Source organism: Lepisosteus oculatus, chromosome 6, assembly GCF_040954835.1.
Source record: "Lepisosteus oculatus isolate fLepOcu1 chromosome 6, fLepOcu1.hap2, whole genome shotgun sequence".
Lineage (NCBI taxonomy): Eukaryota > Metazoa > Chordata > Actinopteri > Semionotiformes > Lepisosteidae > Lepisosteus > Lepisosteus oculatus.
In genome coordinates, this window is record NC_090701.1 from 6,204,319 (window position 1) to 6,223,881 (window position 19,563).

Sequence of the window (19,563 nt, forward strand, 5' to 3'; positions counted from 1 at the left end):
CTTAAATAACATCACTGTCTGCTATTTACTTAAGGAAGCAGTAACTTTCTTTTATTGCTGAATAACCTTTCATGTTAGGAATAACAGAAATTAAGTTCCAAGATGTGATTCAAGAGGCACCTCTGCTAACATTGTCGTTTTCTTTTTTTTAATTAAGCCTACAATCACAATTAATCAATTAACTAATCCACAGTTCTGCCTTTCAATATGCTTAACCCTTATTGTCATGGGGTGTGGGAAGTGGTGGGGTTGTGGTGTTCCTTTTACACTCACCAATTATACAATCAGTAACAAATGGGATAATTTTGAAACTCTAACCAAATGTTTTGAAACATTGGATGCAGGCTTACTTCAAAGAGAGAATGTACCAATGATTTTATATTATGCAACAGGCTACAAAAAGTATGTACAGTACAGTGTTTCTTACTGTAAGACAGTGTGAGTAACCTTCATGCCAAAACTAAGAAAATAACTTCATGCACGATTGCTCACAGAAATGTTGTGTTACTTATATAGTAAAAATCAGTAGCATTTTTTATTTTGTCTTGAGTGGCAATTTTATGTCACACATGAAACCTTTTTAATAATCTTAATAACGCATTCACATTCTTAAAAAATCAACCATCTAGAATACGTTTTTAAGTACTATTGTCCTTTTTTTGCTAGCTTACGAGTTTGCATTTGGCCCAAGCATCCACTGTATCTTTAGGTCATTTATGCTTATGCTCAACTTAATCCTAACACAGCACAAACTAACTTATCAGATCTTAAACACCTGTTTTTTCACTGAACAACTAATGCAAATTCATTGCTAAACCAAGATTCAATTGTGATCCAAAAGTGTTGATCAATTTTCTTTTTTTCTGTATTTAAGGCTATAATAAGTTGCTGTGAAAAGTTGTAAAGTGCATGCTTATCTGCTAAAATGAAAACTATGTTTTCCTAGTCAATAAATCTTTGCAATTCTACATTTTAATCACAACTGATTAAAACCATAAAAAGCCTCTAAGTAAATTTAAGTAAATTAAAATTAGCACTTCTAGTTTTTATTGCTTTCTGTTAACAATTCTATTTTAAATCATTTAATTTTTTGTCACCACAGAGAAAAGTGATGAGTGATGTTGTAATAAAAATTGTGAAGGGGTGGTGGTGAATGAAAAAAACAACAACACTTTTCATACTGACTGAACATTTGTTAGCAAGGGTGACCGGGGCTAAGGGATTGAGATCCGACCTTTCCAGTATTTGGAAATTAGGTAACTTGCTTGCCTGAAAGCTGAGGACCGATGTTTGTTTTCTCATTGGACCTGCCTAGCACCCCCCTGGCTGTCACATTGGTGTTAACAGTGGGATAGTAAGATGGTGACTGCCTGGCTGCATGGCTTTATTTGCAGTTGAGGGATGTGGTGCTGCTTGGCTGTGATTGTAAAAGTTGCAAAAATCTGTATTGTAATAGATATACGGTAAGATAAGATCACTTTATTGGCCTTATACAATTTCTTGTATTAGGAATTTGCATTTTCGCATATCTGAACTTGCTCTCCATGAGACACACAGACAGGAAGAGAAGCTTGGGGTCAGAGCACAGGGTCAGCCATTTATACAGTGCCCTGGAGCAATTGGGGTTAAGTGCCTTGCTCAGGGGCCCAGCAGATTAGGATTCCTCTGCTGGCTGCGGGATACGAACCAGCAACTTTCCAGCCACAGGCACAGATCCTTAGCCACAGAACTACTGCACCGCCCCACATCTAATTGTGATGAGGAGTAAGAGAACCTGATTCCACCTCACCTGTGGAAACTTTGGGTGATGGAATTATTCAGTAATGACTTACCCTTTGACTGTACCCTTTTGAAATTGTATTCACAACTAGAATGCAGCCGTTATGAATTGGAGTAGACATTATGCACTGTAATGAGCCAGTAAACAGAATCCAGAAAAGTTGCTCAATAGTGGAAACACCAGATAACATTTGGAATACTTGACCAGATTTGTCTTCATGAAGCTTAAGTCAATTATAAAAATGCCATTTAGAATCATGTCTGATATTATATGTTGGCAGCTATACCCACTGTGAGCTGTATTTGGAGACGACAGTGAACAAGAAAACAGCTATCTTTAGGTGAAACTTGCTTGCATTTAAAGATGACTGCTTTGGAACATAATCCATCCATTCATTTTCTAACCAATTTTTTTCAATTTAGGATTGCAGGGGAGCTGGAGAGCAAAACAGCAATTTAGAAAATATCATGCAAAGCAACAGGTAATACAGTAGGTTTACTAGAGCTCCACAGCCGAAACGTTGTGCTTTCTTCCTTCTCTTTTCAGCATGAATAAACCTATTACCTGTTCCTTTGCAGCCTATGCATGCTGACGCAGCTCCCCACTTGAACTACTAGAAGATATCATGTTTCATCTACTCGATGAAAATGTCTCATACACTGGCATGAAACTAAGAACCTCTAATTGTAAATATATAGAAAATATATATTTTGCCATTAAAAAACAAATCACTCAATATTATGTGATGGGTGTTGAACATTTAATTTCCCTGTTATAATGAAATAAAAATATAAATATTTTTCTTGAATTTTCAAATTGCCATGTGATTTTGAATCACGAAGTCTCTTACACTTTTAAAGGTGTATCAAAAGTAGTGATTCACTTCTACGTATATATCTTGGCTCATGACAGTATTTGACTGATACATCTTCTCACACCATCCTTAACTTTTTTTTAACAATCAACGTGAATGTCCCCTTTCCTTGGCCTTGAAATATATAATAAAAACATTCTGTCCCTACTTGCAATGACTGGATACTTAGTAGCAGTCAAACGTATATAAAGACATATCAGTTGCTACAGCTTTATAGTGCTCTTTTCACTTGAATGGGTTATCCAAAGATGCAGGATATTTATATGTTTTACTGTTTTGTAAGCAAATCAAAAAGATTGCCAAATGTTATCAGAAAAGTGAAATGGTTTCATCAATGCTGTGGGTGACACCTGCCTCCCTATACAAGAATATAGAATGCTCCCGCAGTTCGAATCTTAATCATTATTTCATTGCACCTTGACAGGATACTGGAAGAACCTTTCGGGATTCAGCGGAAACAGTGGTCAGTTTATGTTCACCCTAGAAGGCAGCTGGGAATTCTTCTTCTCTTCATGCTACTCCAGCAACTGCACAGTACTGAAAACAATTTTAGCATTTCTGAGTTACTTTGAATGTTAGTGGGAAAGGCTAGAATTCCATACCTTGCCAACATACAATGGCTCCAGTCCTGTGTATTCCTCCAGTACAAAGAACTGGTTCCAGACCCATCCTCTTTTCACCCGATTGTGTGGCTCTGTCCAGTCTGTCTGGGTTGAGGTTTTGACTGACAGCTTTCCTTTTTCAGCCAGACTTTCAGCTTGGGTGCTCAAAAGATGCAGCAAAACGATGAGGCCCAAACACAGGCCTCTTTTCAGCTGGTCGATATCAATCATCACGGAAATCTTCCAACAAAAGATGCGTCCCAGGATTTATAACAGCAAAAAGTAACAACTTTCGGTGAATATCTGCAGCAGTGAAGGCTCGTTTGTTCTTTAACATCAGCCAGTGGTTAGATGGTTTTTACCCGCAAGTTATTTATTGAGTGCCTGAAATGTAAAATTAAAAAAAATATATATTTATATGGGGTTAATATCCTAAGGACTCACAAATCTCTGATTTTGATACAACAAAAATATGTTTTGTAAAAGAACGTTCTTGTTGGTTCTGTGTTATTAAAACTATTGTGCTATGTTCTGCATATTCAGTTTTACACAGATTGTTAATGGTTGTATAATGTAAATACAGAACTCCAAACTACCTTCAATTAAGTTTGAAAATAAATATGTCAAGTGGAATACTGTAAAAAGTTACAATACTGACTTAAGCAAATTAATTATGCTTTTGGATGCTATCAGTTACTACTGTAAACTGTTTTTTTTAATAAAAAGGTGTTTTACGCCTTGTAGAAATAATAGCTGAACTTGCTAGCTTCAAAGCAATACCCATTCATATTTTACTAAATACCTTTCATTGTTTAGTAGAACTACATTATGATTACTAAGCAAGCAAAAGTAAGTTTATAACAATATCACATCTTTAGGTATACTTAGGTATGCTCTACCCTTAAGCCATACCATTTTAGAATTTAGTATTTGTAATAATAAATAAAAGATGTGCACCTCACCACACTGATCAGCAGTATTTCAGACATTATTCTGTATTTTGTCGTACCTTCATACATACAGTAACTGGCTAAACTTAAAGAATGTAGCTGAGAAAACCTTCTTGTTTTCTTTCTTCCATCTTTTTCTAAAGAATGCTATTTTTTTATTTAGCCATGTTCCACACTTAAAAATATGGAGAGGAGATGGTTTTCAATTTGTTGTGTTCTGTACATGTACATCAGGGTAATTTGTATGTAAGTATAGCCTTATAGTGGAGAAGCACTCTTGATTTTTCTTTCCTTAGTTTGCATATTGATTTGGTGCATCTGAGAGTAGCACAGTGGTCATGCATTCTTGATGTTTATGCATCTGATTTAATACTTTAATTAATCTAAAACTGATTTTTATTAATCTAAAACATCTCAGATGACAATGTTTTAGATAAAACAGACACTAAAGGTTTTGTTACTGCAAAATCCAAACTACAACTTGTTTTCTATCCACTTGAAATTTGAATGAAGGTGACAGAATTTTCTTTCACTTTTATGAATCTCAGCCTTTGATATGGGTTCTACAAAGCTTTATTAGTTTTCCATTCCACTTTATGAGTGGATTAAGCTTCCTCCTTCAAGCTGATGTAGTCAGTTAAAGGAGTGGATGATTAAAACCTTTTGCATTCTTAACTGCAAAGTCATCACCCCCTTTTTAAAAGTTGTATCTTTTATTTGTGTAGGATTTCTAGGATGAAAAAATGTATTTCAGTCATGTTGATGACCACCATACAATGCAAGAGCTATTAAAAAAAAAACATCTTAAATACTGTATTTCCTATAGGAGGTGTTACAGTACTCTACTTTTGCTTTCTCAGTTTATTTGTAAGGGATCTCATTAAATTTAAGCAAATGCTAGAAAGTGTTTTTCCTTTTGTACAGCTGTAGTATGACAAACATTTTTTTCTGAGAACTACAGGAATATTCTGAGTTGTGGTATGGGAATCGTCACCTTAAATACTTTCACATTTACATTATCTTTGTTTCCTAATTTTAATCGTGTGGAAAAAGTCCTAAATACATAGATGAACCCCAGAAGATGGTCACAATAATTATAGAGAATGAAGTGCTGAAGGAAAAAGAAGACACATGTACTTTCTAAGCACTTTGCAAATTACAGTCTCCTTGAGTTTCTCAGCAATTCTGTGCTGAGTTAATCATTATTTAATCAAGACAAAACATCCTTAAACACTGGTGGGCTTTACCCCACAAGAAAGTCTGTCCTCCTACTGCCCTCCAAATTGTGAACATGGTGACAGAATTGATGAGTAATGACCTCCACTGTCAATCCTTTCTACCTATTCAAGTGGCCCATTGTTGTAATGAAATACAATTAGCTTGTGACCCCAGTTAGGGGCACAGATTGACCCCTTTTATTTTCTTTCATTTTGTTGTGTTTAATGAGGTGACATAGGACCTAATTGTCCTACCAAAACTTTCCAATCATCTTTCACTAATGTTGTGACTTGCCAATTTAGGTTGCGTAAAAAAAGATTATTTTAGTTTTAAATAACCAAAAAGGTAGTTTTAAGACATTTCCTCATCACGCAGTCTAAATAAAGCAAAATTGTGTGATTTTCGGTGCTGCAGCTAAACGAAACCATCAATGGTAAAAGCCATACACAGATTCCAAGATTTGGAAGTTCACGTTGCTTAACTGTCCGAGACGCAGGTTGTCTTCTAGGTTTAAGGTCCTGGTTCATCTCAATTATAATACAGATGTTCTTAAATAAAATTATATTTAATCTTTTGTTTGGCCTGAATTCTTTAGCACTGCTTTCAGCTTTTGCTTAGATTTGCACAGAAAAAGGAAAACAGTAAACAAAAATGTAAAGGGAAAAAGAAGTGATGAAAAAGAGAAACATTACAGTACTTCTAGCTGTAATAAATTAGATCTCATGATTTATGGCTCTTTACGGATCTTGTTAAGCATTTAATATGTGATAATAGATATACTTCCACATAACTGTCTATTCACCCATCTGTGCATGAATTGCAAAGATTTCACTGTGATCATGCTGCTTTTCCATTATGCAGGTCTCTAAATGACTCTCTTAATGGACGACTGAAAAAGAAGGGAAGCAGGATGAAAGCCTTGGCCACTTAGGAAAGCTCCCACGTTGAGGTGTTATAATATATGTCACGCCTAATTTGTTAACCACAATCGATTTCTCATGGTAAAGAATATCGCCACCATGAAAGGAGTTCATATCTTTGACCTCCGAAGCACAAGATGAAGTCTTTTCTCATCACTTTCTTTGTAGCCCTTATTCTTGCTTCCAGTTGTGTTGCCCAGGCTGGCAGTCTGTGTCCTTCGTTCACTTCTGCATAGCATTGCTTAGAAAGGCTTTCCAGTCATTAGCTACCAATAGAGCTTTTTGAGCCCTTCTGAAATCTGGGAAGAACCCTGTTATCTGACAGTGATTGGTCGCCTTTACCACCCACAAGAGGCATACCCACCCCAGGCAGATTGGCACATTGTTAGAGCTAAAGAATAATCAAAAAGGCAAACTTGGAAAACCATCCCATTCTGTTACTTTGGTCTGTGTCAGCTCCATGCAGTGGCCCAGTTGAGCACCCAGAAAAAGCCTACAATTTTCAAAAGCAGATTGTAGTGACAGGAGGCCTTCTGTTTTATAGATCATACAGTACCAGGGAAGGCAAGAATCAATCAGAGAAATCTAAGAGCTCTGACATTGTAGCACTTTTAATCTGTTTTCTTCACTTCTTTAATTGTGCTGTGCCCAGGCCTTAATGGACGTTGAATCTTGGTTAAATTCTACTCCCTTTGGGGAATTATTAAAATGTCCACTTCAATATTACTGAATTACTCTATTTGCTTAGTTTCATACTTGCTTTGTAAATGAAGGCCTGCATTAGGAAATTAGGCTTTTAGCAAACTCTTCAAAATATCAGTGCAGTCCTTCCCTCATTCATTGTTAACCCACTTTCAGCAAAAGAATCCTTTTGTCTTACCTTCTTTTAACCACTTTCTCACATAAAGAATGAAGACATTAAATCAAATTAACTTGCATTCATGTTAAGCACTGATGCATGGAAATGGTGTCAATATGTATAAGTGTCATTTTTGCCACAAACTGAGTTCTGGAATTTAATTAGTTTGTCCTGTTTTATTTATGCTTGTTAAACTTTGATTTTGACTGAGAGAAGTACAGTATGCACATACATATTTGCAGTGGAGCAGAGGTTTTACTAACAAAATGGGATTTGTATAAAACTTAAGGAACTGTTCTGGTAGCAGATACATACTGTTCATTTCAGAAAACTGTTCGCAATGTAAAAAGCTTGAGCAAACTTAGAAAGGGCAGGGGTTGAGTGTAATTAATTGTAATCCACTCTGAAACATGACAAGCTATGCACATCATTCATATTAGAATTGTGAAATCATCTACAGTCTACATCTACTATTTTTATTAAAATATGTACATCCCTAAAATAAGAGAAAATAAAACAACACCTGAAAGATGCTTATTTTTAAACACATTTTGAAGTATTGGAATACAAATTTAAGAACAGAAGATATAGTATAAAAAGTGAACAACACTGATTTGTAAAGCATGAATGGATTCATCCCATTAGGCTCCTTTACATTTAACATGTTCAATTTTTATTTGTGCATGAAAAAGTATTTTCATTATATTTTTACCTTCCATAGTTCATAACATTATGTGTGACACAGCTAAGGATCCATCCCAAAAATGCAGTATACTGTAATTGTTCATCACTATCACAAATTCTGTATACATGTAACACAATACAAATGTTATGTTAAATAAAGCTCCCTTTCGTTATGTTAATAACGTATTTTCTATTTATTTTAACACTATCATTTTTTTCTTACTAAAGCTGATTTATGAGTCTCCTGGCAACAGATTCATTTAAATTATTGAAATAATGGTTCACCAAGAAAATGAAGTCATCTTAAAATGAGCAACTTACCTTTTTGTTTTTCTTCTTCATGCAGGTTCCTCAGAATTTTTTTTATACTGCGATCTCTAAACACGTTGTTTTGTTTCTTCTAAAAAAAAAAGAACGAAAAAAACCAGCATGATCTCTGCTCACCACATACTGTATATTCCTAAAAGTCAGCCACCTTCCACACTAGCTCTCAACTGCTCTTAAAAAGTTTCATCTTCTTGGCACAGAGAAAGACTTTCAGGCTGGGAGCCAATCAGGATAAGGGTCCTTTTTCTGTCTACAATAAAAAGCAACCCCTAGTTCTAACATAATCCTGCAATCTGCAGCACAAGGTATAGAGAATCGGTCACTGGGAAGATGGTGACAGGACACAAGGCTCATGGGCGGGCACTCAGAACAAAGCCAGCCATTTCATGTTTAGGTATTTGCAAGTGAATAAAGCATCCTTTAGGGGAAACAGTTATTTCCTCGAGCAGTGAAGAAGAAACAAAAGTCATCTTCTCTTGCCACCTTCCTTCATACATTTTAATGAGATTTGTACTACACTATTGGATCAGTAAAGGGATTTATGGGCATAAAAGATGAAGCTTAAAGTACATAATATTCTACTGACTACCAAGACAGATGCAAAGCAATTAATTCGCACAACTGATACAAGATTCTGGAAATTACATTGTCTAATACAAGCAAAACATGTGCAGGAAATTAATTATGTCAATGTGAAGTTGTTTTGTTCTAAAAATCTTAACAATTATTCTGACATTCACTGATAGACCAATCTTTCAGAGACAGCTTCTGCTTTGGCACATGCTATATAAAGCGATTTAGCAACACAGACCTCAATATATGCACGCATAAAATGAAACATCACACACCGTCATCTATGAAGAAATATAGCCCCTGTCTATATTAAATTGGCAATTATAATGCTAAGCCTGAATTTGAGATTCCAATGTATTTCAGTGCTGTTGCTCAGTGAAAAGAAATATCTGTGTCATGATGAACATAAGGAATCAGGTGCTGTAGCATGTGTAAAGATACTATGTATTAATAGGCTGAATGGTATAGTTAATTAATACAAAAAGAAAGAACACATTTTGGAAGACACTGAAGCAAATAAATGCTTTTTTTGCCATGTGCTGAAATAATTAAACACTGCATCTTATTTATATTTCTCTATCTTTCCTCTCTGTCTGTTTTCTTATTTGTTACATCTTCAAATCTTTCTTTGTACACATTTCACTTTTTCACTTTTTTTGAGGCTACTTAATCTTCCTGACAGAGTAATTCAGTCTGTCGCGAGGCGCTGAAATACAGATAAAGGCCATATCATCCGTTGGACCAGATGGCCGAAAGGTTTTTCTCTTGATCAATTCAATATCTTTTTTTTTCCCCCCACCCTGTCCTTTTCAATATCTTTTTTCTCATTTGTCAGCCTTTTATTCTGGCCCTCTTCAATCCCTGTGTTTCAATAAGGATGTGACTGGTTAGTGCCCCAGCCAATCTGTCCTTACATGCCTGACTAGATCCCCAGAAAGGCAAGGTCCCTTGTCTGTGGTCTCCGCATGGCTGGGTGGTATTCCACACCAGCAAGCATGGCTTCCTTCACAGTGGGAGCCCAATAATAATTGCCAGAACAAATTGAACTGGGGCTTATCAGAGCCTGCTCCTTTCATCGGAAAATGGAGGAAGTTGCGGAAACAAGGTTTATGGAGGCCTGTGACAAAGCACCGTAGAAATAGATTTGATACAGCCGGCATGTTGCTGTGTACTGGACACCATGAGCAAAATATGCCAGGTTTAGTAAAAAGGCATGTTATTCTGTTAGTGATCTCCACCCCTTAAATAGACTCGCATTATTAAGGTAATGTCACGTTTCTGGTTTTTAACCTTGGCCAATACAAAGGTCTCACTTCCTTTTTGAGAGGCCTAATTCACAAGGTATCTGTGGTGACTTTTCAAGGGCAAATCTTTGGGTTGGAGTAGCTGCGCCGTCATACCGATGGACACCCTTTATTTTAGAAAACACATACTTGATTTAGAATTACATTTTTCAAATCACTCTTACATTCAAATAATTTTGCAGCGAAAAATGTAGCCTAAAAAGATGTTAGAAAAAAAGAATATGATTAATGTTTGTTTCTGTTTGGCATTTAAATACAAAGAACTCTGAGCCAAAGCCTTAAACAAACACAAAATGTATACATGGAAAAGAAAACCCCCAAACTGTGATCACTCAGATTCTGGAAGGGCACTCACCGTTCAGAGATAATCCTGGATATGTCCAGGTAAATTTAGGATAAATCACAACTAAGCCATGACCAAAAAGATTACATCTACAAGAGAAAATGATAGAAAGGATTCTATGATCTTTGTGTTCCCAGTGATGAAAAATGTGCAGTGATTTGGGAAGCATTTCCTGCCACTATTCCCTTAGCTGCCTTAAGTCCAGTGCATGTATAAAACATGTATTTTCTTATTAAGATTTGTATTCTTTATTGTTAGTTATTAGAGATGTAATGCTAAACCTAGCCCAAAATCCTTTTTTATTTAATCTAATGTTAAGCTCAATTGCTATGGTAAGAGGCACCTTCTCTTATTTTATGTTCTTTGTTTGTCCTCATCTGTACTGACTTAAAGCTAACCATAATGTCTAGGTGTGATATTGTAACTGTTACAAATGCCTCCAAGTGCAGAATTTGGTGTTTTACTTGTTTGAAGATTTCACAAAAAAACAAGTGTCCTGGAGATGTATTATCTAAATCTCAAATACATTTTTTAACAATTTTTACTCAAACAATTAAACACCTATTCTGTCTGTAACAAAACAATGACAAACACCTCCTGAGCTCATCTGTTCTTTATAGGTGCTGTCCCTGACAGTAGGAGGTGTTTGTTGCAAGCCTTAGTTTAGCTTTGTAGAAATACAAAGACCAGTGTATCATTCCTCCTTCCTACCGTATGAAGAACAAAGTATATATTTTATAATGATCAATCAAATCCCTCAGAATAATATTTTTATATCAAATTTTAAAAAGAGGGTATAATAATTATTTTTATCAGGTGATATATCCCATTATGGCCAAGAAACCATAAACTGATTTATATTCAATCAAATAGTAATAATACACCTTAGAGCTCATTTCCACGACATACCTTTTCCAACAGAAAGGGCAACTCTGAAGTGCAGCCCAAGTATCACGTTTTATAAGCTACACAATAAAACACAACACAAAGGAGTAGATACAGAAGAGCAATGTCAATTATATACATATCAATTGTAAGAGAGAACGTTCAGGACCACGGCAGGGATTGAGAGATTGAATAAAACACCCAATAAGGCAATGACAAACTGTTATGCTAATGACTATGGAACTATTGAATGTTTGCGCAGAATGGCGTTTTGTTCATAAGAAAACAATAGAGTTTAAGCCGGAAGAGAACTGCTCTGTCGGATGATACAAAAGTTCAAGTGCCTTCTGCAAGGAAGAGGCAAAACTAAGTACTACATTTTTAAATATACTCTATTTCTTCAAGTCTGAAAAGTTCCTTGAGTAAAAAACAAAATATTTGTTTCCTGAGCAAAGAACGTGTCCACTTCTAATGTATAAGCCTACTTTAGATCTTAAGAGACAGGAAACATTTACATTGTTGAAAGAGACAATGCAGGAAATTACTACAGCATGTTAATTACTATTTTCTTAAATTTGACCTCGTTGGTATTAGCTTATTGGGTGTAGCTTTATATTTCGGCAACCCAACAGCTCCCAGCTAAGTGAATAATAGAATTTCTGAAGAGAAAAGAGAAAAGAGTGGTTTTTGCATTTAAAGGTTATAGTTCAACTTTGAAGGTTGTTTATTTCAAAGAATGTAGTATAGTTTTAACAGGAGAAAAAAACAAGAACTCATCCAAATAAATCCTTGTTACTGATACATTGCAGATCATAGCATAAAAGAAGAATATCTGTTTTTTATTAGTAAAATATGATTCAAAGCAAAATAGATTGTGCTTTTTTTTACTTCTTACAACATTTCAACAATAATACCAGAGCTTTTGCTAGACTTTTGCTGCACTTGCGGCAAATAAACATATTTATCAATAAAGCTGCATGTGTTTTTATCTGTTTACTACTATCTTGTTCTAAGATTACATAAACAAGACATTGATATTCTGACACCTGGTACCTATTGTTTGCCAGTGGACGGTCTTTGTAACTTTGTTGAGCTTAGATTTCATCATTATTGTTTTCAAAAGCTGTTTATGAGACAGATTGCTTCAAAAGTTGAACATTTCAAAAGAAACAGAAAAATCTGGAAGAATTATTCTCAGGTGGTGAATTTGTCCAAAAGTTTTCTTGTAACAAACAGTGACATCATAGATTTATCTGCATCAATCCTGTGTATTAACCTATTGGTTCTAATAAAATTAATTCCCTTCAAAGAACCTTCCTGTTCCTTACTTTAAACAAGATTTATTTATGTGTGTTTAATTCTGAAACATACTATTTTCATAACAATGAATATTGTGCCTCTGGCTATGATTTGCATTAATAATACAGGCCTGGCTTTCTGATAAAATAATTTTTAATAGTTTTTTCCTAGACTATGTTAAATGAAAAAATATTTATGTTGGGCTTATTCAAAGTTTTTTTTTAATTCACTTAACATAAACACAACAACAGAGCAAAAAATAACACTACAAAATTGGAGTTGAAAAGTCCTTCCTGCAGATATTATTTAATTTGTTGAATGTTGTTCGTTTTTAAAATTCAGTGATGGGGATTCGTCAACCATGAAACTGTGACTGCTAGTGTGATCTCATGAATTCAGCAGAACCAATTAATTCGAATTTTACAAATCTATGAATGACCATTTGCTAAGGTTCTGGAATACAGTGTTAATGAGTATATGGCAGCATTTTTGCAAAGTAAAATGTAGAATGTAAAGATTTCTAAATGTATTGTTTCTCATTTGCTTGTTTGTTAGTTGCTTGTATTGTATACTTTATAACCAATATATATTTATCACATGCAATTCCTAAACTTAAGAAAACCAATTACATATAATGTCAATTCAATAATATTCAAATATTTGAGTCCCAGATATATGTTATACCTTTTTTAAAACTTTTTTCTCTAGTCATCAAGCTTTATAACTGTTAATATATTTCTTACTTTTTTAATGGAGGTAAATACCTGCATCTGAAACCACATTTTCCTGTATGTTTTCCAGAACATACGTCTGTGTTCATTGTTGTTTACTTATTACATAGGAACAAGTAAAGGTTTACCCGATGAAGGCTCCACAGCTGAAACACTGTGTTTCTTTTCTTCTCTTTTCAGCATGGAATAAACCTTTACTTGTTCCTTTACAGCATACACATGCTGACACAGCTAAGTACTTGAACTACAGTACTTATTACAGATGAACCTTTTCAAAGCCTTTAGCAGTGTATCCCAACTCTGATCTTGGTGGATGCTGCATTTTTTAGTTTTTCTCTAGATTCTTAATTACAGACAGAACTGTCCGTATTCTATTGTGTTTCCTGAAATATAAGCTATTTGACTTCTGCAGCAGGAATCAGTACAAAATGATGTTATGGAAATGTCTGATACATTGTCATTTCCACCGTTGTCTGTTCATCCCATATTGAACGCCTGTTAAGAGTCGGAAATAAGGTTTAGTAAGTTGAGGAGAAGCTGGTTAAAGTTTTGTATGCTGAAGTTGATGGAAAAAGTGAATTAAGGTATAATCAGAAACTTAGGACTGAGTAACGTCAGTCTAAGCAAACAAATGATGTAAAGGCATGAAGTTTAAAATTCCACTTGACATAGTTACCATATTTTGCCCATCGTAAATCAGAATCAGAATCACTTTGATTACTAAGTAAGCTGCATGTACATTTTTGTGTCTTGGTGCAAAAACTAGATAGAAGCTGTCAATAATACATATACAGTTCACACGTAGAACATGTACAGGTCCATATACTGTATACCACATTCGTGCTGTTTGAATGTACCGGTTCTGGTTAAGTGTACGTTCTGGTTTAACAGGGTGACAGTCATGGTTAAAAAGCTGTTCAGATGCAAGAGAAAGAGTAAGGTGATAAAGAGAAGAACATTTTAGAATACCAAAGTATCAGCTCCCGAATGTCATTGGAGACCACAGTAGTGGGATTTGTCTCTATCCTTAATTTAAACTTATGTGTTCAAAATCTGACTACAAAGCAATTCCATATCGCAATGGGGTGTGGAACTGAACAGGAGCAATTTTAAGATGCTTTCATCTCCTTCCCAATGGCAGGTGTAGACAATGAAATATTAAATGAAAGATTCATTGAAATTACAGATGAAATGGAAAATGAACTTTACCCAGATATCAAGTTTAAAGTTAGAGTAGGTCAGGTTCTGAGAACTATTGCCAGATAATATAAACTCTGTACCATCATGGATTTCCTGTGCTGTTCCATAGTTCTGTGATGGAATATGTTCAATGAAGAGCCACTCGATGAAAGTGGTTATAAAATGTGAGACATTGCTGTCACAGGTCATAGATTCATGGTCTTCTTTCACCTTTTCCTTCCCTATTCTGTATTTTCATTCCTGCACATAAGCATGACAACGAAATGTATGGTACTGTAGGTTCACACATTGTCTTGAGATAATTAGAGCATTTTCATTGTTATATCTTTCTTGTCCCGTTTTTGTCTGGCTTTCCTATGCATTGTAATTCAAAAACCACTTCTTCGAGATTTTTTTTTTACTTCTGTTGAATATTGTGTATTTGATATGAGAAATGAGGTTCTGAAAACTTAATCATGAATTGTTTAACACTCTGAAAGAATTAAAGCACCGTGATCCCTGTGTATTGCCACAAAGTTTTATGTTTCATTTTTAGATACAAGCTTTTTGATGTCATAATTGACTTTATTCTACTTTGTTTTTCTTCTACTTGTATCTACTGCATATCCATGGGTTCCCATAAGAACTAGCCAAGGACTTTAAACATGAGTATTGGTAGTGACACTGATGTAGAACTCAGGATTTTGTTATTGAGCCAGTGGTAAGAACCCCTGGAAGCATTACTCCTACTGAACAGTAGCTCACAATCCAATCACTATTAAAAAGCAGATAAATATTTGTTTCAATCCTTAGGTAAAGATAGTTGCTGTGCTAGGATACTGCTGAATGTATGAATTAAAAGACTTCCTGTAAGGATGATGCACAAGTAAATAATTGAAAAGAATACAATATAATTAAAGCTGATGTTTGCAAGCCTGTTTCTGTACATGAAGCAAATTATTCTGAATTATGTATACGTGTATGTTAGTATGTTTATAAAGATATTGCATTTAATTATTTACGCTTTGTTTGCACAAATAAACCCAGTGGTACTTTTTTCGCCTCTGAATGACAGACATTTCTCTTGTAAATTACCAGCATTACGCCAGTAAAACACTTGAAATACTTGTTTCTTACTTTCTTATTTTCACTACAGTAATATATTGTCAAGGATAACATTATACTTGGCCTTATCCGAATTGAAAAATAGCAGAATTGTGGTGTTTGTTTTTAATTAATTCAGTTTATTATTCTTTGAAGATCAGAATATTACCTTTAATAAATAATAATCATTAGGTCATCCAGCTGTGTTCTAAATATTTGCAAGAGGTTAGTGTAGTAACTTTTTAAGAGGTATGCGTAGATAAACAGATACACAAACATAGCCATAAGGTACAAACCTATTGTTCTTTATTGATGGTGCCAAGAAAGTCCATAACAAAACACAAAACAAATGCTCCTCTTTGTGCTGTTAAATAAACTTCTTTTGTTACTTCACTATGCACACCAGGCAGCTAAATAGCTTTCCAGCTTCACATCCGCAAACTCTCTCCAAGACTCTTCTCTCAAAACAAAAATGAAGTCTTTCTCTGAGATACTCCAGGAAACACACGTCTCAAAACTCCCACCAATCATTCTCACACTGCTGTGTTATAGTACAGAAGATCTGCCCTCTGTCTCCACATGGCAGATGCAGTACAATGTCGAAACCTCAACTTCCTGTTTTTTATTAAATCGTTACCTGTCTTCATCACAGACTTTTGGGGAATGTGGTTCACAAACGATCTTAAAATTGTTTGAACCTACAGTCCTGTCACAGTGGCCATACAAGATACTGATTCTTTTGAAACCCCTTTGGGGGAACTTGAAGACTTGGATCATTGAAATGTACAATATTCTGGGAATGTTTCATTAAGTCATTTTGCTGTACATATTATACATCTGTACTACAACAATGTGCCATTTAGTGCATAGTTTCGTTTGGAGATCACCACAGTGCTTTGATTTTAGTTACTATGTGCATCTTATGACACGGGTAACAACTTGAGTAATATTCCCTTTCAGACAGCTGTCTGACACTCTGCCAGTTACACTGTGCAAGATATAACTCTAGGTCTGGGATCCGTATTAACTCCAGGAATAATTTATTGCCAGGCCCGATCTTCTTGTGAATTGTCTCATGCATTATAAAGCTATCTTCTGCTGTGAGATTCAGGCCTACCAATGATATATGTCCTGAACACTCATACCTATTTGAAACTAACAAAAAAAATAGCTTGATTCATGTAACATGAGTCATCATATGTTTCCTATTATTCTTTCTCTCTGTCAGAGCATTCCATTTTCAGTGTCATTTAAGCATCTTCATCGGTCAAAAACTACATTTAAACTTTGTGCTTTCCATTTATTTCAGGCATGCTTGGCTGTGTAGGTTGTGCCCATTCGTCTTTATGTGCTCCTGTGCTGTAGTATGCTGAAAATAGGTAAGTATGTTGGGACCTTAAAGTACAAGGGTCTGAAACTCAAAAATGAAACAACTGAGAATGAATTCAATATAGTAAATGAAAGAGGAGGCTTGGAGATTCTCCAATGATATCTTACACACCCTGATGACAAGTTCCTGGAGTAGGCTACAGCATCTAGCATCCAGCATACAGTGGTGCCTTTGCTTGTTATGAGACATCTATGCACATTAGGTGTCTTATCAATTTTGCATAGCATAAACAACACATAATGCGGCATAACAGCTAGACATGAAGAAAAAGCTAAATAAAATGTTCATGTACGCATTTTATTCAGGGTGTCACTTGTATGTTGTTTTATTGCCTTATTGTTGTTGTTTTATTGCCATGGGTTACAAGGAAATTCTGTTTTCCAATGTGTCCTTATCAGGGTTATGGCAGAGATATAGCCATAAAGATGCCACGGTGCTACTGACAGGGGATGTGTTAAAACAGAGCATAGCTTTTTTTCATATCAGAGAACAGTAGGAAGTCTTGAATGCAGTCATTTTGCTTATGCTGAGGGGAACCTGATTTGCTTCTTTAGTAGGAGACAAAGAGCATGACTAGTATTTTTTTAGTGACAGTGTAACAGAAGAAAAGAAAGACTGAAGGCTTTTACAACTCAAGCATGTGAACCTCCACTTTCATTGTCAAGGACACCTATTGTCTCAAGAACTTTGTAAATGTTCTCAAAGAAATGACCTGCTTTCAAAAGCTGCTTTCAAATTCTTCTTCATAAAGTACAATTAGTGTATATAGAAAACTGCAAGCAGAATGTTTAATTAACTCTCTCGTTGGACAGGGGATTGTTTGGAAATGAGGAGATAGGAGGTAAGGCCTCTCTAGATTGGAAATAAAGGTAGGGCTCCAGGAGGAGAATGACAGATAGTGTTTCAATTAGAGTATGCAAACAATTAGTCTGATTGCTGCTTTATAAAGACACATACCTTGTAATGTTTGTTTTGTAATGTTTAATTTAATGTAATAATTAATTTTAGAAATGTGCAAGTTAATCCCTCTGAGAAGCCTGTTAGACCTATTTTAGAGAAAAAAATAGTTTTTTATTATCTTTATTGACCTGTAAAAAAAGGAATTTGTTGATGTGACTCTGTACTCTGTTGCTTCAAACAGTAAGCATTTATATGGTTTATTGTTTCAGAGTGCTGTTTCTCTCCACTAGTTAAAAAGATGTGTAGCTGTTAATAGCAAATTTAACATCTTATTTTACAATTAGATTAATAATATTTTATTGGCTGGAAAATGTTTGTCAAACTAAAATTGCCAAAGTCTTTATGCATCTCTATAAATGTTTGACAGGTTATTTTTGAATAAAATTAAATTTCTTCAGAATTTTCACATGAAAGACGCCTTGCGGAAGTAATTTATTTCTACATACTGTATATACGGTACGTATATATATATATGCACACGTACAGCACACTTTTGCACAAAAGTCTTAGAATTTTTACATATGGCTTAACCTGTATTTCTCTTTTTGTTAATTCATGGCCTGGGGAAGCAAAATATCTTGGCAGTTAGATGTGGAACACTACCAGCTAAAATAAAACAGCAGCAACGGTCTTCCTTTCTTTACTCTCTGTAATGCCTTCAGGTTCCTCTTCTGTTGTTGTCTTTACAGCAAACCTGAGATCAACAACTGTGTCGAGGGAAATGATCTAAAGTAGATGTGCTGTTGTCTTAGTATATTACACTCCTTGACACAGTAATGCTATCATGTCCTAAGCACACAACAGCAGTTTTTCACAAGCACCTGTAATGACTCATTAGACTGCAGCTGTGAAACTTACTGTGGGATTCAAAATCAGGGGACTGCCTTCTAGTTTAATAAAAAAGACAAGGCTTTGTAGTCTGTGAAGGCACCGTCACACACACTGCCATGCACAAGTGACAACTCCTTCAACAAGGATTAATTTTATCGCTTGTATACAATGGAACATGAAGCAGAGCTTTATTTATAGAAACATCTTGTTTTCTCTGCTGGTATCTGGTACATTCTGGTTAGTTCCTGCATTTATACTTTAATGAATAATTTGTTTTACTCACAGTGGCATTTGTGCTCCAAATAGCAAGCACTGCATTAAAAGAAGTATAAATAATGCCATTTTATAAGTGTGACTTGGATATTCCATTGCAAAAAACATAGCATAAAGCAGTACAGCTGAGTGAATAATATCACTTAACACAATGCATAATAAACACTAATTTAGATTGATGTGTGGGGATGGGTGCAATATCTCACTGTCTTATCATTTTATTTGTAAATTACAAAGTATATTATGAAGAAAATAAGGTCTAAAATAAGGAAGAAAACATATTTCATATTTGGCTTGAATGCTCATTTTCAGCCAGTGTTAAACCACTATGCCCATTTATTTTGCTCTATTTCAAGTATTGCAGAACTGTTGTGTCTATCCTGGTGTGAAGGTGAGCAGTATATAATACAGGTTGCATAGGATTTGTCAGTGTATGCATGTTGACTGGCACCCTGGCTTCTCTCAAAAAACTGCTCC

At 35.1% G+C, this 19,563-nt stretch overlaps 1 protein-coding gene across 2 annotated transcripts in view; it reads right to left on the reverse strand.

Annotated features, from left to right (window-relative positions):
• Positions 1–19,563, reverse strand: part of LOC102687900 (cadherin-20) — a 57,527-nt gene that overhangs the window by 15,047 nt on the left and 22,917 nt on the right. Inside the window, exons 1-2 of one of the 2 annotated variants that reach the window (XM_006634547.3) lie at positions 8,209–8,287; positions 3,257–3,640 (exon numbers count right to left, since the gene is read on the reverse strand). In XM_006634547.3, coding sequence (XP_006634610.2) covers positions 3,257–3,487 — 231 coding nt within the window. In that variant the 5' untranslated portion in view covers positions 3,488–3,640; positions 8,209–8,287. Of the gene's footprint in view, positions 1–3,256; positions 3,641–8,208; positions 8,288–19,563 lie in introns of those variants that run through there. The other variant, XM_069190929.1, reaches the window with a different exon arrangement.